Genomic DNA, 18,353 nt, shown 5'->3' with positions numbered 1-18,353 from the left:
GGCCAGACTGAAGAGAGCTATATTGAGGTCACTGACTGGGAATGGGGAAGACAGGGACCAAGAAAATAGCAGCGTGGAGGCCCAGGCCCATGCCAGGAGAGGCTCATGTCTTGAGGCTCTGCAGGACATACCTCCTGGTCTAAAGGATACTCCCATCAGTAGACACTACTGAAGGTCACCTGTACCCACTGGGCTGCAAAGACCGCAGTGTTCTGTCACTTCCCCTCTCCTCCCAGCTGGCTAGCAGTATAGAAGGGTCCTCACCAGAGGAATCTCATGGGGTGGGGCATGATTTTGACCTGTAGGACCCTGGTACCAACATCACAAGATAACCCAAGAATCCACACAACCTACTCAAGAACTGCCAGAACTTCGAGGAAAGCCTGGTACAGTTTCATCGCTGCAAGTCCCACCCCCAGGGGCGACCTGCAGAGGCTGACAGAGCAGCCAGGGGGTAGCTCCCGGGGTCAGCCCAGCCCTGTGAAGGCGGTGCCAGGGCCCCAGGTGGCAGGAGTGGGTGGGGCGCCTGCCAGGGCTCCCCTGGCTCCGACAGCCCAGCCTCACTCCACATATCCCTCGGTCCTTGTCATCTCTCGGCTCTTGGCTGTCTCCTTCCAAAGTAAGTCCAGCGAACAGAACCCTCGCACTTCGGGGAAACTGAGACCCCTGGGTTCTCGGACTTGCCCAGGTGGGCCTCCTCGGGCTAATCCTAACTCCTGGGACCCAGGCAATAGCCTGCGGGCCTCAGGGGCGGGGCGGCAGATAGATCCGAGCCCAGCGGCGCGGGAGCCGGCGCTGCGCGGCAGGGCCGCGTCTATACTGCGCCGTGCGCGCGCCGCCCGCAGTACCGGTGTGCGCCGCCGTGCGCCTGGCCGGGGGCGTCGCGGGGCGCGCGGGCGGCCGGGCTCCGGCGGCGGCAGCAGCGCAGGTAGGGCCAGTGGTAGGCCATGCCCTTAGCCTGGGTGGTCCCGTGTGCTGAGGACCCGCAGTTGGTTCTCCGCCCACGTGTTTGTCCGCGTGCGGTGCCGCGGGAGATAACAGCAGGGTGGGGCGCAGGAACTCAGGGTCTCCGGGCAAGGAACCCCAGACTGCCCCATCCATCCGAGATACAGGACCATCCAACCTCTTACCGCTGTTCCTGGAGGGCCTTTCCCAGACCCTTCTAAGAAGGGCCACTTTAGAGGCGGCACCGTCGCTGGGCCCTAGACCCTCCCAAGGCCGATATCAGCTGCAGCATCGGGGGATTCAGGGTTTGCCAGGCACACGGTGCCAGACCCCTCCCAAGGTCGAGAAATCAGGGACGCCTCTGGAGTGCACCGAGGGTGGGAGGGGCATGGCGGCCCACTCTGGCTACCCCAACTGAGAGTTCTCCCCGCTGTCAGATCGGTGATGGTGCCTGTGCTTGGAAAGCACTGGCCTCAAGAGGCTCACCACCAACGTCCTGGGCTTGCTGAGGGGCCTACACCCCCAGACCCTCAGCACACACCCCACCCTACATGCAAACTGCAGCCAAATTCTCCCAGCCCCGTGGTTAACTTGGCCTCTTTGCCCATGCAAAACAGGTACCCAGGAGGGTCAGGCAGCACCCAGCCTCTCATCCCACCCCTCACAGAATGGCCTCCACAGGAGTGTAGAGGGCTGGTGTGGGCATTCAGGAGTCCATCTTGCAATCTCTATAGGTAGGGCTGGCAATGGGCTGTCCTCCAATCCAGGGCTGAGCTTTGTGTGGCTTGGGGTGCACAGCTAAGCATGGAAAGTTTGCTCTACAGCTAATCAGCCCCATTGGGCAGAGCAGGCCCTGGGGCCTCATTAGTGGGTCCTTGTACCCCAGTGTCACCACTGTAGACTTCAGGAAGTGTGAGTGGTGTGGCCCAAGGGGCAATTGTCCCTAAACAGCAGGTGGAAACCTTCCCCTCTGCCCTGGGGGATTGGGGGGGGGGGCGGGGAAGACTGCAGACCCAGCTCTTTTGCTTCCTCTGCCACCCACAAGCCTCAGGCTGGCTACTTCTGACGCCCCCGACGCCATGGAGGAATGGGATGTGCCCCAGATGAAGAAGGAGGTGGAGAGCCTCAAATACCAGCTGGCCTTCAAGAGGGAGATGTCCTCCAAAACCATCCCCGAGTGAGTGCCTTGTGATGTGTCATTTGCCTACCCTGCTACAGCTCCTTTGTGTGAACCAGAACCTCACTCTGGTGGGCAGGTGCCATGGGAAAGGCCAACACTCATTGAAATCCCTCACTCACAGGCTCCTCAAGTGGATCGAGGATGGGATTCCCAAGGACCCCTTCCTGAACCCTGACTTGATGAAGAACAACCCCTGGGTAGAGAAGGCCAAGTGTACCATCCTATGAGCCTGACCCACACAGTGTGTTTAAGGTGTGATTTTATAAAGACTTCTCAAGGCATCTGTGTTTCTTGTACGTTGTTCCCTGTGGGAGCCAGTGATCTGGTGTCCTGGGAGTGGGGCTAGAGCAGGTCCCTGATGTACAGGCTGCGTCGAACAGCATTGGAGACACCCTCGTTGAACCGGAACCACACCTCACTCCTGCCCACTGCCACACCCATGCGCCACTCAGCTGTGTCCTTCTTGGGGGCCTCGACCTCTGCAGGGACCAAAAGGTTGCACCTCAACAGACCCCAACCCACATCCCCACCCACTTTCCTCCTTCTGTAACCCCCACACACCTTTACTTGGAGCTGCCACTCTCTGGACAATCACACGTCCAAAGAAGTCCCTCTCAGGCTAGAAAATAAGAAGGGTCATCAGACTGGACAAGTGGACAGATGGGGATACACAGGCCTTTCCCATAGGGGAAGATACTCCAATGCCTCTGAGCAAGGCCTAGGACTAGGGGAACCCCTCCTAACCTATTGCCCACGCACTGAGACTTGGTATTGGGGAGCTGGAGCAACAGGTAAGTCCTTGGGATTTGGAGCCAGCCCCACCCTCTATAGGGCCCATTTAATCTTGCTACAGCCCCACTCCCACACCTGCTCCTCCTGGACTGCTCTCTTCATGATGTGTTCCAGCCGCTGCTCATGGTTACGTGGGGCATGTCGCTTTACCCCTTTATCCCGACTGTCTCCCAGCTCAGGCCCTGAAGGACTCTGGTCCACCTGAAAGGAAGTGTGTGATGATGGCTGACTTGTCAAGGCCAGAACACTGAGAGGAGCTGCTACCAGAGCTCCCATCCCAGCCCCCTCTGTCCTAGCACCAGGGGCAAGGTTTACCTGAGGGCCACCTCCAGCCCAGGCCAAAGCCTCTGCCCGCCGCATCTTTTCCACCTCAATCTCCCGGGCAATCAGCTGCTTAGCTTGGTAGGTGAGGGGCTTGCGGGCAGGCAGCTCAGGGAAGCGGCAGACCTTCTCCACATTCCTGCTCAGGTGGGTGAGGCAAGACATCAGGGCACCAGTCAGCAGGGCCAGGCCCTGCCTGCTGTACCAACACAGCAACTTCAAGAGCTAGGATATGGGGTGAGGTCCTGGCACCACTATACCCTAGCCCTATAGCAGCGGGGGACTACTTCAAGCCTCAGTTTCTTCTATTATAATAAGTAGAGATGACAAGGAACCCGCTTAAGGGTACAGGGAAGCTGAGACAACAGGCAAGGAAATAGGGGTCCTGGACACTGGGGCCCTCTCTGGGACACCATGATGCCAGGGTTGCTGCTGCTGTGCCTCATATCACTCCAGCCTTATAGAGAGCCCTGGGGAGCTGTAGACACACACAGAATTACCCATCTTGGGATAGAGGTTAAATTTAACTGTGCTTGACCTAGGAGGGGTGGGCAATTCCAGCCATATATGTGCTAGACCTAGGCTGGAACCAATAAGCCCTGAACACCTTGACAAGACCATACTGGTTTTAGTACCCACACTGCAGCCCCCAAGTGTACCCCTGCCCCAGGCATAGGGACTCACGGCTCTAGCCTGTAGAGGTACTGCCCATCAGGCATGCGTTCCTGGAGGTAAGTGAGACTGTAGGCAAGCATGGTGCCCACGAGGCTGGACAGCTGCTGCTTCTCGCGGGCACTGTACAGCTGTGTGCTCACCTGTGGATAGGTGAACAATGGGTGAGGAGACCAAGCAATGCCAAGAGCCACCCCAATCACAAATTCCACCCTCTCCTCCAAGCCAGACACTCACAGGGCGCAGCTTGGGTGCAAGGACATCCAGGAGTAGGCAGAGGGTGTCTAGAACAAGAGTCTGAGGTGTGGCCTGGCTACGGGTAGTTGGTGCCATACCTGACACCAGTGTCTGGATCTGATTCCTTGTCTGGTTCATCCGGGTCTGGGCCTGGGACAGAAGGTTAAGCCAAGGCCAGACGAGCAGAAACTCCCCCCCAACCCCCCACCCTCATGGGCCAGACCCTGAGCAGAAGTGGGGCAGAGGGCATACCTCCTGCTGGCTGCTGGGAAAAAGGATGCGAGGCACATGACTGGAGGCGAAGAGCACGTGGAAGGCTGCAGGCAGAAAGGGCAAGTAACGCAGCAACTGGAAGCTCTGGCTACGGTGGGCAGCCTGCTCCAGCAGGTCATCAAAGGCTAGCCAGTCAAGAGCACAGCATACAGTACCCAGGCTGGAGTCCCGTAGCCGCAGACGCAAAAAGTTGTCAAACAGGCCCTATGGACAGTGGGTAGGCCATGAGCAGCTGTAGCCTATACCTCATCTCCCTATAACATGAGCACAAGCCTCAGAACCCTTTCTCTGCCCTCTTGCCTTTCAAAGTTCAAGGTCAGTTGTCAACACCTGGGAATGAAGTCCACTTACCTAAAGATCCTGATACAAGGGGTCAAGTGGGGATAGCCCACTCACTTGCCTCCAGGAGTCTACATGGTCCAACTCCCAGCCCCTCCCTGAGGTGGCAGAAAGCCATACCCTCAGAATCTAGGTTACGGTACCCCAGCTTTACCCATGTGGGAGTCTGTCCCCAATGGCGTATCACACAGCCCCTCTGAACTTCAGATTTCTGGATTGGTAGTAGATTCCCAGCCGCTAATCCAAAGCTGCTTAGAGCTGGAGGCAGCTTAGGGCAGGGCCTCTTGGGGTGGGAAGCCTCTGTCGTTTGCCCAAGCCCAAACCTCACCCCACCTGCTCTCTACCTCATGTGCACACTGCATCCAGAATCCAGTTCCTCTAAGTCCCAGGCCTCAACATGGACCTCAGCAGAACCCATCAGATGGTTCTCAACATCAGGCCATAAACCCAGCCTCAGATGCCCAAGCTCCCTGCCTTCTGTCATGCACCTCTGACCTCATTCCTTCAGTTCCCCTCCCAGCTCCTGAGAGTCCTTCCTTGTGGCCCCTGTCCTTAATCCTGCTATCTCTCAGATACCTTTTTCCCACCTAACCGTTACCCGCACCCCTTACTTTGGATCCTACCTAGGGTATCTCCTAATTAACCATGCCCTTTAGTGCCAGAATGTCAGAAGATCAGAGGGGCGCACAGTTACCTGGACAACTTTCTCATGTTCACCTGCAGAGGTGGTGACATGCAGGATATGGTAGAAGCGCTGGGAGGCCAGGGTCAGGGAGCCCTTGTCCCCATCACTGAGTAGGAGAGTATGGGCTGGCAGGGTCAAGTCCTGGCCCGTAAGTCGCCTGCAGGTAGAGAGTACTGAGGCTGTGGCCAAGCCCAGTTGAAAACATAGGTGCCTCCAGCCATCCCAGCCACACCCTGTATGTTCACTGGCTGGCCTGTTTTGCCTCACTCTGAAGGTACCTCAAGAATCTTTTAAGCAGAGTCACCAGATCCCAAGACTCTGCTCTGAACTGACTAGAGGTAAGGTCAGGGAGGGTCACCTTCTGAACCACAGGTTCAAGAGACTCTGGGCTCTCTCCTTGGGAAACTAACTGGGCCAGCATCCCCCTGGGCTCCAAACTCATCAGATCCCTGTCCACAAGGAACATACAGTAAGCTCCACAGAGCTGCACCCTGGAGCCCCTGCAGCATCAAGTGGTTTCATTCAGGCAGCTTCTAAAAGCCCTGAACTCATGAACAGAGGAAGGGAGCGGAGGCCAAAGCAGGGCCTGGAAGGCTAGGTCAATGACTCCAGCATTCATGAACACTAGGTTACTGTCCAAGAAGGTGGTACAGGCCTGTACATGCAGGGGCCAATGTCTCAGGACTCTAGACACCATGGACATAGAGGTTGAGACTGGCCTGCCTACACTGGACTGCCTACCTTTGAGCCCGGGGCAGCTGGAAGACCTCTTGCCACACGGAGAATAGCCCCTTGCGCTGGTCCTTCAGGCCGACATGGGTGGTCTGCACATCCCTTGCACTCAGCTCTCGCTGGCCCCGCCCATACAGAAACTGGACAAAGGGTGGGATGAGCTGCAGCCACCACACCCCACCCTATACCTTGCCTCACAGGGGCCATCTGCCCACCTGTAGGGTGTTGATACAGGCTCGAATGTCGTTGTCAGTCTTCTCACAGAGGGCAGCCAGTGCACCAGGGTCAGACTGCATGCCATGCCTCAGGGAGATCTATGGGTATGATGACCACTGAAGTGCTTGCCATTGCTGAGGGTACACACGAGCCAGTTGGGCCCACCCTCAGAGCCTATCGTGTGGCCACAATTTGGTTGCCTGGACAAAGGTAAACTGCCCTGTGCTGGAGGTGGCCAGAGAATGCAGGTCTTATGATCAGCCTATACCACTGCCTGACATCCCAGCCAAAAAGTAGTCTCATAGCCAACCTGAGAGAACCAAGGTATTCAGGGAAGGGATATGGGAATGGAGGTCAGGAGAGGGACCCCATCTCCCACTGGAAGCTGTCCATCTCCCTGCCATGCTGACCTCCTGGAGTCGCTGAACCAGCCTGGAGGGTAGAGTTGGCGGGATATGGAGCAGGAAGGCCTGCTGCTTCAGGTGCCTCAGAGATGGTGCAAACCTGTAAGACAAGATCAGTAGTGGCCACACCAAGGACAGGTACAGTGGCTAGGCCAGGGGACCCTCTTGTACAGGGTGGACCTGCCCCCTCCTCCACCATACTCACTGATCATTGCAGATGCAAATGATGGGCCTCGTCAGGAGACCACCCTCGGCCCTGCGTCGCTGGCCCCCACCTCCAGGTACAGCTGGGCCTCCTTGCTCCACCTCCGGTGGACCTTTGCGATTCAAGATGCTCAAGAGAACATTGATGGCGGCCTTCAGGGAGGCACAGAAGGGGTCAGCAAGCTGAGGACCCCCAGTGCACCCAAATCTGCCCATTCATCCACCCACTGGGGCAGCAGGGAGGCCCACCGTGGGGGCCCCATCGATCTCATCAATAACCAGGCAGTTGGGTTTCCCACCCGCACCGAGGACTGACTCCATTTGTGTGGCTGCTTCAATGCGCGTACGGAAGGCCTCAGGACTACGGTCATCACTGGAACAGCAAGGCCAAGACAAAAGGTCACTAGGAGCAACCAGCACCCCAGCAGGGTGGTTGCCAGACCACTACCACATCCATGCTGTGAGGCTCCCACTAGATGTAGCCACCACCAACCCCAGCAAGCCCTGAAGAATGATGTGTCCTGTTCCCAACCCACACGTCCAAAAGAAACCACCACACCTGGGGTTTTAGAGCTACACCCTAGACTCAACCACACAAAAGCCCCAGAAATGGACCTTTCCCTCCACTCACCTCGCATTCATCTCCACCACACAGTACCCTGCATGCTGTGCAACCACATGTGCCAGCGTGGTCTTGCCCAGGCCTGGAGGGCCACACAGCAGTGCCACCTGCAGCCAGAGTGGAGAAGGATGGATTCCTGGTCCCTCAGCCTCCTGGGAACCCCTGGTCAGAAGCTGGAAGCTGATCACTGCTCCCCACACCCCCATCCCAGCCATCAAATGAGAACCACCAGAGTACTCAAGAGTGAGAGAAAACCCTGTAGGAAGTAAGTTATGTGGGAACTTGACAGGACCACCCAGACCCACCCAATGGATCCCAAAACCCCCACTGTTCTTCAGATGATGCTCTAGGAATGCTGACTTTATCCAGACCTCAGAACAGACTCAACTTCAAACTCACAACATTGGTACTTGATGAAAACCTTCACATTATCACACCCATAGCCTCAGGGAGACTTAAAAATGCCTCATAGACCGCAGAAGCTGCAACAGCATTAGCTACACAGAGGGCAAAGTCCCAGGCTCAGATATGTCCATAGCAGGGCCAGGTGGAGTTCACCTTCTGCCGGGGTCGCCAGTTTGGGTCCAGCTCAGCTTCCAGCATCTCCTCCAACACCTGCTCATGGCTTTTCCACTTGCCAGGGCCCATAGCCTCCTTCCCAACCCGGGCTGGCTCTATACTGGGCCTGGGCTTCCGGGTAGGCCTCTCATGGCCAAACACCACTAGGTCCCATAGTTTCAGCCACTTGAGGAGGCAGCGGTTGGTAAACTGCAAAAAGAAGAAAGCCTAAGGGAAGGGCCCCTGCCCACCGTACATATTAACAGGCAGAAACATTGAGGTTCAGAAGACCCAGGCTCTGGTCAGCAACACTCTCAAGAAGGCCTCCATGCGATAGCCCTGACCCAGCTTCTGGGACCCCATGTTCACCCCAGGGCAGCTCAGCACCAATTGCTGACAGTGAGCAAGGGAACAGGCTAGGACATCTAGAACTGTAGCAAAGCCCATAGCAGGTAACAGTTGACCAGCAGTAAGCCAGCTTCATGCTGACTCAGTTTTCAAATTTATGATTCAGGCCAAGGGACTGACCAGAGTCCCTACATCATCCTTAGCATCTAGTGGACCAACAACACAAAGATCTCAGTTCTTCCTTTTGTCTTCCTGAAAGGAAAAGTCAGTCCTACTTGAGTGAGAGCAAGAGCTTACATCGTCACTGAGCAGCTCCTTGTAGTGCCGGGGTGCAAATTCATCTACCCAGAGGCAGTGTTGGTTTGTGTCTTGACCATAAGCTGGCTCCTCTTCAGGGGTTCCCACAAGCAGAGCCTCCTCTCCTTCAGACCTGAGGCTGCAGAGAATCAGGTCTTGGGTCAGAGCATGGGGTCACAGGAACTATGCCCCACAACATCAGTCCAGAAACCATCAGGGATCCTGGGGCGAGAAGATGTACAAGTCACCTATGCAAAGTGTCTGAGAGTTGTTCGGCCTCCTTAAGCAGTTGATGCCGTCGCTATACAAATGAGATAGGCTGGGATCAGAACAGTTCCAGTCAGCCCCACATCACCACCCCACACTTCCCCACACTCCAAAGAACCCACCTTGCTGTCAACCTGTTCCTTGAGGGAGATGAAAGGCACACCCAGCAGATCCAGCTGGCTACGGCCTCGCCACTGGACATCCAGAAGTGGGCTCTGCGTAGGGCAGAGTTGTTAGTCTCTGTATCCCTTCTGGGTCATAGGGGTACCTACAATGCCCTACCCCACAGAAACTGGCTAAAGGAGACAGATGAAACCCTGCCTAGTCCAGAGAGAAGAGATGACTCACCCAGATGGGCAAGGTCCAAGGTAGGCCAGCTTTATGGTAGGGGAGAGAAGAACAGCAGGAGGCTAACAGCTGGAGTGCAGGGTGGCACTCTAGGGCCACCCCCATCCCCAAATTAGCACTGCTGTCTCCAACACTGGGCTTCACGGACCTGCCCACCTCTAGCAACTCTGACAGGTAAAATTGGGTTCCAAGCCTACTGAGCAGCCCATTGGTGATATAAGGAGACCAAGGTCATGGCTAGTTCCATACTTGTGGTCACACAGTACCCACCTGCACCCCAGTTCCTGTAGGGTCAGCCCGCAGCACCAAAAAGGCCCGGTCTCCACCTGTGGATGTCACATTAATGTAATCCTCTAAGATAGGGGGCCGCCTCAAGACAGGATTGCAGGCACCTGGCAGAGCCTGCATGATGCCTTTGTCCACACCATCATCTGGAGGCCTAGGAGGGGCACCATGCCTCCAGTCAGTACCTAGACCCAAGATCGCCCCTCAGCCCTCTTCTCCCAGAGCTTCATGCAGGGATGGGCAACCTTCCAAGTCCCTCTTGGACAGGTAGGGTGGAATCACATGCCCCAAACAACACACCCAGCATCCCACAGCTCAGGGGGGACCTCGGGACTCAATGGGGGGGTGATGTCCCTCGGAGGGGAATCAAGAAACAGGAGCTCCTCCTTCATCTCTGGCTCAAGGTTCGGCCTCTTCACAGCCTCCAGCCTGGGCCGTTTGATCTTGGGGTCTGCAGAGACAGAAGGAGAAAAGAAGAGGAAGTTGGTCTTCAGCATCCCCCTACCCCCACCCTAAGCACCCCAACCCGGACATACCGGGAGACTGAAGCTCGTCCCTGTGACTATTTTTCTTGGCATTGCGGCTATCAATCCCTGGAGACCCTGCGTGACAGGGGTGTGGGGCAGCGTCCCCGCCGGCAATGGCCTCTTCGAAGGTCAGCTGGCGCCGGCTCGCAGGGGCCCGCAGGCTCCCGGATGGCGCCAGGGCCGGCGCCCCTGCTGAGAGAGAGGCTCATAGCAGCTGCCCACCGCACGAAGCGAGCTTCGTCCGTGGCGCTGGAGAACCTGGAGTCCCCGCCGCTGATCATCCCATCCGCGAAATTCTCCATAACTGCAGGATTCGGCCAAGATTCCGCTGTGCCCCATGACCTGAGCCTACCTTCCAGCTCGGCCAACACCTCGAGCTCGGCCGCGAACTGGCTATGGAAATCATCCTCCACGCCATGCAGCTGCTCCTCATAGTCTTCCATGGTCCTCAGAGTCTCGGAACTACAGCTCCAGCCGCCAGCTGGCCCTCCGAACCTCCCGCGCCTCGGCCACCGCGCGCCACTCCTACCCACGAGCGTCCCGGTGCCACCAATCGGTGGCCAGCGTTCCCAGAGGCACCGACCACTGGCCAATGCTGCTAGTCCGGGCTTTGCACGCAGACCTGCCGGGAGGGGTGGAGTCAGCACTCAGTGGTTGAAGCTGTGGGCCAAGAACGCTTTCTATTGGTCTGCACAGCCATCCGCTCCTGGGGGCGGGGCTAAGAAGTTGCTGCGTGCGTCGGCCATCCGGGAGGGGCCTACTCATCCTTCAATGGTCGGAGCCGAGGGTCAGAAACGCTTGTCATTGGCTAGGACAACCATCCGTCAGCGGCTCCGGGCTGTGGGCGGGGTGAAGGCGGAGGTGCGCGCCAGCCCTGCCAAGGGGTGCTGGGTTTCCTAATGTGGAGACGCAAGGTTGGATGCAGGGCTGAAAAGTAATAGCCAAGCCTCTGGACCCTGTTGCAGGTAGGTCCTAAAGAAGGCGGGACTCGGAGCCAGGGTCCGCATCCTGTCACAAGCTGATGGGAGGCGAAGCAAGGGGTGTCGGCAATCCTGGGTGGTCCAGGGCCAATCAGGGAGCAGCAACCCCTGTCCTCTTCCTTGCCCACTCAGGAGAAGTCCATAACCTAGCGGAAAGTGCATTGTGGTGCGCTGCACAGTCAAGCTGTTCCTCCTGGGTCTGGGTCGTGGAGAGCTCCCTCGCCCTGAATTCAGCGCAACTCAAACTCCCCTGACCTCGGCTAGACTCTCACACCCCAGCTGATACCCCCCAGCCTGGGCCCCTTATTGAGGGCATAAGCAACTCCACCAGGTGCTGACACAAAGCAGTCTGCACAGTGCTTGTGGTGCAGGTTGAATAGCTGCAGACCCAGAATTCTAGGGAGACAGGTCCCCTCCCACCCCAGGTTCACTCCCACCTCCGTGCAGCCCCCACCATGGAGCCTAGCAGCATGGAAAATCTGTCCATCGTGTACCAGAGCAGCGACTTCCTGGTGGTGAACAAGCACTGGGACCTGCGAATTGATAGCAAGACTTGGAGGGAAACCCTGACTCTACAGAAGCAGCTACGACACCGCTTCCCAGAGCTAGCTGATCCTGACACCTGCTACGGGTTCAGGTATACAGCCAGCACAGGGAGTCTCATCTGAGTGTCATTCTGAGGGAAACTGCTGGGACACTGGACTCTACCACAAAAGCACTAGCTAGAATACAACAGGGTCCAGCCACTACTGCTCTTCTGCCCTTCTCCAGGTTCTGCCACCAATTGGACTTCTCCACCAGCGGGGCACTGTGCGTGGCCTTGAACAAAGCAGCTGCAGGCAGTGCTTACAGATGCTTCAAGGAGCGGCGTGTCACCAAAGCCTACCTGGCACTGGTAAGGCCTGACCAATCCCTGGGGTGTCCAGGCCAGTTCCTGGGTGCGATGTAGCAAGTCAAGCCTCCTTGTCCACTCCAGCAGGCCCTTCCAACCCAAGGTCCCTTCCAGGCCTATGTGGCCACCTGGATCTCAACCACATGTTTCCCAGAAGTATCACTCTGGCTCTGTAAGCTACATGTGATGTCCTTGCTTGGCAGGTCCGGGGTCATGTCCAGGAAAGCCAAGTAACCATCAACTATGCCATTGGCAGGAACAACACAGAGGGGCGGACCCATACCATGTGCATCGAGGGCACACAGGGTATGATAGCTGGGGTGGGAACCATGGGCATTTTTCCCAAAAGAACTCTGCATGGACAGGGCCAGCCTGACAAGTGTGGATTGGGGTTGGCTTGGGGCCCCAGGACTGGCCCAACAGACTTTCATACTTGCCTTTGCATTCAGGTTGTGAAAACCCTAAGCCAAGTCTCACGGAGCTGCTAGTCCTGGAACATGGGCTGTATGCTGGTGACCCTGTGTCCAAGGTGCTGCTGAAGCCACTTACAGGTGTGTTCAGGGCAGGGCAAGGGTTCAGTAGTGCAAGAAAAGAATCTTGAGGTAAAGGCAGTGTGGCTTCCCTGTGGCTACCCCAAGTATGCCCACAGAACCAACAGTGAAATCTTTGCTGGCTCTTGTGTGTACTCTGGAGGTTTAACTGAGCTCTCTAGCCAGATCAAGTGTCTCCATGGCTGTACACTCACCAACAACCATCCCAGACCAATCTCTTGTCCTGAGTCCCAACATCCCATTTGTAGCAAGGGGTGGGAAGGATCCTATTCCAAGGGGCTGCTGTGCCCTACCTGGTGGATGAGGGCTGTAATCCTAGCTATTTAGGGGACTCATTCTTTTTTTTTTTGTCTTTTTGAAGCAGGGTCTCCCTGTAGCCCCAGCTGTCCTGGAACTCACTATGTAGCCCATGCTGGCCTTGAACTCACAGAGATCCCCCTGCCTCTGCCTCCCAAGTGCTGGGACTACAGGCATGCACCACCACCCCCAGCTCAGGGGACTCATTCTTTTTTTTTTGTCTTTTTGAAGCAGGGGCTCCCTGTAGCCCCAGCTGTCCTGGAACTCACTATGTAGACCATGCTGGCCTTGAACTCACAGAGATCCACCTGCCTCTGCCTCCCAAGTGCTGGGACTACAGGCATGCACCACCACACCCAGCTCAGGGGACTCATTCTTAAAATAAAAAGTTTATAAAGTAGGCTGGGTGAACTGGGTGTGATGGCTTATACCTGTAATTCCAGCACTCTTGAAGTAGAGGCAGGAAGATCAGAAGTTCAAGGTCATCTTTGTGTATATAAGGAGTTCCAGGTCAGCTATATGAGACTCTGTCTCAAAAGAAAAGGGCCAGTGAGATGGTTCAGTGAGTAAAGGCACCTAACTAAGCCTGACAACCTGAGTTCAATCCCTGAACCAAGATGATAGTGTAACAGAACAGACTCCTTCAAGTTGTCCTCTGAATTCCATTCACATACTGTATCATGTAGTTATGTACAAACACAAAATAAGTAAATTAAAAAATGTACTTTAATATTTTTAAAAAACAGGAGAAAAAGAAAAGAGGGTTAAGGATATAGTTTAGTTGTAGAATGCTTTCTTAGCATGCACAAGAGCCTGGATTTGATCACTAGCCCTGCAAAACAAGACAGAACAAAAACTCAAGGGGCTACCATGATGTTCTAAGGCCAAAGCAGGGTACTTGCTGGATACTGTGAGACCCAGGTAGGGGATGACAAAAGTGGTGCGTCCCAGCCTGACCTTCCACCCCTTGATCCCACAGGCCGGACACACCAGCTTCGTGTACACTGCAGCGCTGTTGGCCACCCTATCGTGGGTGACCTGACTTATGGGCAGCCTGAGGGCCAGGAGGACCAGCCCTTCCGCATGATGTTGCACGCCTTCTACCTGCGCATCCCCACACAAACTGAGTGTGTAGAGGCTTGCACACCTGACCCCTTCCTGCCTGCCCTTGACGCCTGCTGGAGCCCCCACACCCTTGTTCAACCCCTTGAACAGCTCATCCTGGCCCTACAGACTGAGCCTGATCCTGACCCTGTGGATGGAGGGCCCAGGCCCTGCAGCCCCTCCACACCCCTTCCCGGGCCGGGACGGCCCCCTCCTGAGACTGAGGCACCGCAAGCCTCATGCCTGCAGTGGCTGTCAGAGTGGACACTGGAGCCAGACAACTGAGAGCCATTGGACTTTGAGGAGTAGTGGCTGCTAAACTCAGCAGCTAGGCAGCCAAGATTGCTAGAGAACAGGGCACTCAGACTGTAGGAGGACAGATGTCTAGTAAGCAAGTCTAACTCAGCATTCCTCCAGGGGGAACTGACGTTCTTCCTCCTGGAACAGCTTTCAGCCTCCAAAGGTTTACCCCAGGCTTGCCCAGATACCCCCACCCCCAGTCAAGAGGGGCAGAGCCAAGAATTAGGTTCTTCCTGGGCTCCACAGGGGCTGGGAAGGACCATCCTGGCCTTCACCTGGCCTTAGCCCAGACCTACCTGGCTCCTGTCTTTTGAAGTGCTTTGTTCCACTCAGATTCTGTAACTCTCAGCTTGGCTGGACTCTATCCTCTGCAGACCCCAGCCTCTTGCTGCCTCCCTCGGCCATGTGCCTTTGCCTTTCCTGAACTCTGCCTGCGTCCAGCACTTGGCCCCATTACATAGGGGTGTATTAGGGCATTTGCAGAAGCACCCTCCATGCATGCCCATTCCTCCAAGCCTGGCATGGATGCTGCTTCTGTTTTGTGGGCTCCTGCCTGCAGCTCCTGCCATGTCAGTGCCTGGTTCCCACATAACCATAAAATGTTAGTGTCAGCCTTTGGGTCCTAGCCTAGGAGCCTGCTGGGCCTCACCTGTCTACCACAACATGGCCATACCACCCTAGCTGTAGCTGGGGTCTAGAATTAAGATTAAATGTTCAGTGACCAATCCTGAGAGTGACCATGAGTGTATCTGATGTGGGGTACCCTTAACCCTTCCTTGCCATACCTGGCAGATCTCTGCCTTTCCCCATAGGCAATGAGTAACTTCAGTGAAGTCTTGGGGGTCCTTAGTAGGAAGCAGAAATTTAGTCTTCAAAAGGCTTCTCCTAGTTAAAAGCAACAGTACACAGCAGCTCTCAACCAAGGTCCCTGGGAGAGCCACTGTCATGTCAGTCTACAGCCTGGACTCTCAGAATACTAGTACTCATGGGGAGGATGTCACCAAGCCTGCATCCCCTCTGAGGTCACAAGTCACATCCTGCCTCCTGCTTAATGCCGCCCTACTGCCATGTGCCTCTTGGGCTGTCTCCACCCCATGGGCTGGACTACAGCAGCCATGGGCTACTGCCTACTGGGTCTTGGCAGAGACTCCATGGAATGGCCAGCTGCTGCTGCTTCCTGTGCCTTAGTTTCCCCATCTACAAAAGGAGAGCTTGTAGACTGAGGCCATGCCCCTGTGCCCTTTGCCTCCAATACTCTGCCCTCTGCTGGACACTTGCACTCTTCTATGTCTTCCTATGGGGAGATACAGGTCTTTTCCTGTTTCCTCAACTTCACTTAGGAGGTTGACCAGTTGGGTTCCTCACGCAGCACAGGTCTAGTCATGGTGATCAGGAAGATATCTGCAGACCCAGGCACTGGGGGCTCATCTCTGAGTCTCCTGCCCACAGTTCAGGAGCTGTTATGTCTCCTGCTACCACACAGTGGCACTGCTGGGCCCCACAGCTAGTGTGCTTGCACCTGGACCCTAAGGCAGGTGCTCAGCATCTTGTGACCTGGTATCTGCAGGACTGGACCTTGTAGGGACCAGACTAGGCCAACCTCACACCCTGGTGGCCCTCAGGAGTCATTCCCTGCTAGACCTCAAGCAGGGCTACCTCAAGGTTTCCCAAAATGTTGTCCTTCAAGAAGCTTGCCACCCACAGGTATGTGCCAGAGGTGGGGGTTCCCCTCACACCCTTGGCAACAGCTGAGTAAGAAGACTTTTCATAACAGGAGAGTGCCGTTGTCTCTGAAAGCTCCAGCCCACAGCTTTTAACCACCAAAAGCAAATTTTCCCACTTTGAAGAAGAAACAAAGCTGGGGATGTAGCTCAGTTGGTAGAGTGCTTGCCTAACATTCATGAAACCCTGGTTCCATTCCCAGCAGCACATTTAAACAATAACAACAAACAACTATGTGTTGGCACATGCCTGTAATCCCAGCATTTAAGATGTGGAGGCAAGAAGATCAGAAGTTCAAGGTCATCTTCAACTATGTAGTAAGTTGGAGGGTAGCCTAGGATATAAGACACCTTGTTTTTTTGTTTTTTTTTTTAATAAAAAAAAAACCTTTGGGCTGGAGAGATGGCTCAGTGGGTAAAGGGTAAATTGCTTACTGAGCAAGTATCAGGATCTCCAGAACCAAAATAAAGCCAAACATGGTAGAATATAATTCCAGAGTTCCTACAGCAAGATGGGAGGTGGAAACAAGAATCTCCTAAAGCTTGTGGGCTAGCTAGCCTGGTGTACACAATAATGAATCGTAAGAGGCTGTCTCAAACAAGATGGAAGGCAAGGACCAACACCCAACAAGGTTGTCTTCACACATGCTGTGGCACGTGAGTGCCTACACTCACATGCACACACATACCTCACTTGCTCTCTCTCTCACACACACACAAAGATTTAAAAGAAGAAGGAGGAGGAAGAAGAGGAGGAGGAGAAGAAAGCTGGGCATGGTGGTGCACATCTTTAGCCCCAGCACTTGGGAGGCAGATGCAGTGGATCTCTGTGTGTTCAAGGTCAGCCTGGTCTATATAGTGCATTCTACACTAGCTGGGGCTACAGGGAGACCCTGTCTCAAAAAGACAAAAAAAAAAAAAAAAATCAAATCCCCATGGCAGGCAGGACCTACAGTATCCTACACTATCCCTTCTAGATTCTAGGATTCTTATTCCTAGGAAATAAGGCAGAGGCTTGCACAATGGCTGGTACTCTCTAGGGCACAGGAGCTGCTAGTGGGTCCCCCAAACAGGGGCAGTGCCCTTCTGCAACCTCTAGAACCCAACCCACGTTCCAAAGGACAGGCTACCAGTGGGAGCAAAAGAACACATCCTCATCTTACAGGCTCTGCCAGGCTTCAGCTGAGTGCCAAGTGCTATGTAGCCTGGGTAGCACCAGAATGCCAGCTATGGGGTGTCATCTAGAGAAGATCCCAATGGCCAGTGTGCAGTGTGTGGCCTCTGGGATAGCAAGGGATGGTCGACTATTAAGCACTGAGGAAAGGTTAGGCCACAGAGCAGCGAGTGAGATAAATGGGAAGGTAGACATACAGGCGGAAAAGCAAGTTGGAGGTAAGGCAGGCAGGCAGGCCAGGCCTCTCTAGAGACAGATCCACATCTATGTCTTCCTAGTAAAGGTCAACCAATCCTCATGCTTTCCCAGGACCCAAAAGCCCCTCTACCCACTCACTCACCCGGTTCAACACCCTCTTCCATCTCAGGTGGGATGTCTCCCGTCTAAGACTCCAGAGCCCCAACGGGAACATCTACCCAGCACATCTACCACCCTATCCTGTGGCTATGGGTTGTTCAAGGTTCAGAGAATGTAGAACAATCAGACAAGGTTTCCTGGAGGAGGGAGCTTCCTTAGATAAGTCTCGCCTGGCAGAAGCCAAAGTGTGAGCAGGGTGATGAAGGCCCTGCCCAGGACTCTTGGGCAATGGCACTTACTGTGTACATCAGGCCACTCAGCCTCTCTTGGCCTCCATTTCCACATTGAAAAACCAGGACTGTGGGAGGTCTACATAAAAGTGGAAGACAGGATGTAGGTCCATCAGCAATGACTATTGCTGCCCTAGAGGCCAAGCCCACAGTGAACATTCCAGTATCTGGCCTCTGCTCAAACTGGAATGTGGGGAATCTAGGCTGCCTGGGTCCTAGAGGTAGGTAGAGACCTCCTCACCACATAAGACCTCCCCCTGGCTGACATCTCAGTGTCCAAATCTGCCTTTTCAGACTTTAGTCAAAGAGTTGGGCGTGGTGGTGCACATCTTTAAATCCCAACACTCAGGTAGCAGAGGCAGGCAGATCTATGTGAGTTCAAGGCCAGCCTGGTCTACATAGTGAGTTTCAGGCCGGCCAGCCAGCCAGGGCTAATATAGTGAAACCCTGTCTCAAAAAACAAAGAAACAAAACAAAACAAAAAAAAACTGAAGG

At 55.1% G+C, this 18,353-nt stretch overlaps 3 protein-coding genes across 8 annotated transcripts; 2 read left to right on the top strand and 1 right to left on the bottom strand.

Moving 5' to 3' along the window:
• The first annotated feature begins 510 nt into the window (after positions 1-510).
• Gng13 (G protein subunit gamma 13) lies at positions 511-2,415 on the top strand. Of its 3 annotated transcripts, XM_008856154.2 has the most exons (4): positions 885-928; positions 1,563-1,679; positions 1,991-2,122; positions 2,247-2,406. In XM_008856154.2, the coding sequence occupies exons 3-4, from the start codon at positions 2,025-2,027 to the stop codon at positions 2,350-2,352; spliced, it is 204 nt and encodes a 67-aa protein (XP_008854376.1). In that variant the 5' UTR covers positions 885-928; positions 1,563-1,679; positions 1,991-2,024; the 3' UTR covers positions 2,353-2,406. The 3 variants fall into 3 exon arrangements, with proteins under 3 accessions (XP_008854374.1, XP_008854377.1, XP_008854376.1); XM_008856152.2 differs by lacking the exons at positions 885-928; positions 1,563-1,679 and adding an exon at positions 511-619 and having other exon boundaries at positions 2,247-2,415; XM_008856155.2 differs by lacking the exon at positions 1,563-1,679 and having other exon boundaries at positions 839-928.
• On the bottom strand, positions 2,350-10,822 carry Chtf18 (chromosome transmission fidelity factor 18). Of its 2 annotated transcripts, none has more exons than XM_029557764.1 (22): positions 10,605-10,822; positions 10,262-10,441; positions 10,026-10,176; positions 9,711-9,879; positions 9,215-9,307; positions 9,074-9,126; positions 8,826-8,964; positions 8,181-8,390; positions 7,632-7,729; positions 7,250-7,373; positions 7,002-7,153; positions 6,803-6,896; positions 6,392-6,490; positions 6,186-6,316; positions 5,454-5,601; positions 4,400-4,624; positions 4,148-4,297; positions 3,923-4,053; positions 3,233-3,377; positions 2,993-3,118; positions 2,687-2,744; positions 2,350-2,604 (listed from the first exon to the last, which is right to left on the bottom strand). In XM_029557764.1, exons 1-22 carry the CDS (start codon positions 10,693-10,695, stop codon positions 2,468-2,470), a joined length of 2,904 nt encoding a protein of 967 aa, XP_029413624.1. In that variant the 5' UTR covers positions 10,696-10,822; the 3' UTR covers positions 2,350-2,467. The 2 variants fall into 2 exon arrangements, with proteins under 2 accessions (XP_029413624.1, XP_008854379.1); XM_008856157.3 differs by having other exon boundaries at positions 10,262-10,444; positions 10,605-10,820.
• Positions 10,823-11,087: 265 nt separating this feature from the next.
• Rpusd1 (RNA pseudouridine synthase domain containing 1) lies at positions 11,088-15,101 on the top strand. 3 transcript variants are annotated; one of them, XM_008856150.2, is made up of 6 exons: positions 11,088-11,217; positions 11,680-11,869; positions 12,004-12,127; positions 12,328-12,430; positions 12,574-12,675; positions 13,952-15,101. In XM_008856150.2, exons 2-6 carry the CDS (start codon positions 11,688-11,690, stop codon positions 14,359-14,361), a joined length of 921 nt encoding a protein of 306 aa, XP_008854372.1. In that variant the 5' UTR covers positions 11,088-11,217; positions 11,680-11,687; the 3' UTR covers positions 14,362-15,101. The 3 variants fall into 3 exon arrangements, with proteins under 3 accessions (XP_008854372.1, XP_008854373.1, XP_029413630.1); XM_008856151.2 differs by having other exon boundaries at positions 11,092-11,217; positions 11,658-11,869; XM_029557770.1 differs by lacking the exon at positions 11,680-11,869 and having other exon boundaries at positions 11,095-11,217.
• The last annotated feature ends 3,252 nt before the right edge of the window (positions 15,102-18,353 follow it).

Source organism: Nannospalax galili, unplaced genomic scaffold, assembly GCF_000622305.1.
Source record: "Nannospalax galili isolate Female #2095 unplaced genomic scaffold, S.galili_v1.0 scaffold668, whole genome shotgun sequence".
Taxonomy (NCBI): domain Eukaryota; kingdom Metazoa; phylum Chordata; class Mammalia; order Rodentia; family Spalacidae; genus Nannospalax; species Nannospalax galili.
Note: the sequence above shows the minus strand (reverse complement) of the source record. Positions and strands in the feature narration are given on the sequence as shown.

Excerpts from the sequence above, each read along its gene's own strand:
- Gng13 (XM_008856152.2), top strand. The coding sequence starts at position 2,025 with ATGGAGGAATGGGATGTGCCCCAGATGAAGAAGGAGGTGGAGAGCCTC. Across the intron at positions 2,123-2,246 it reads TCCTCCAAAACCATCCCCGA|GCTCCTCAAGTGGATCGAGG; the intron begins GTGAGTGCCTTG and ends CCTCACTCACAG.
- Chtf18 (XM_008856157.3), bottom strand. The coding sequence starts at position 10,695 with ATGGAAGACTATGAGGAGCAGCTGCATGGCGTGGAGGATGATTTCCAT. Across the intron at positions 6,897-7,001 it reads ATTTGCATCTGCAATGATCA|GTTTGCACCATCTCTGAGGC; the intron begins GTGAGTATGGTG and ends CTTGTCTTACAG. Across the intron at positions 4,298-4,399 it reads TTCCCAGCAGCCAGCAGGAG|GCCCAGACCCGGATGAACCA; the intron begins GTATGCCCTCTG and ends CTTCTGTCCCAG.
- Rpusd1 (XM_008856150.2), top strand. The coding sequence starts at position 11,688 with ATGGAGCCTAGCAGCATGGAAAATCTGTCCATCGTGTACCAGAGCAGC. Across the intron at positions 12,431-12,573 it reads GTGCATCGAGGGCACACAGG|GTTGTGAAAACCCTAAGCCA; the intron begins GTATGATAGCTG and ends CTTTGCATTCAG. Across the intron at positions 12,676-13,951 it reads GCTGCTGAAGCCACTTACAG|GCCGGACACACCAGCTTCGT; the intron begins GTGTGTTCAGGG and ends TTGATCCCACAG.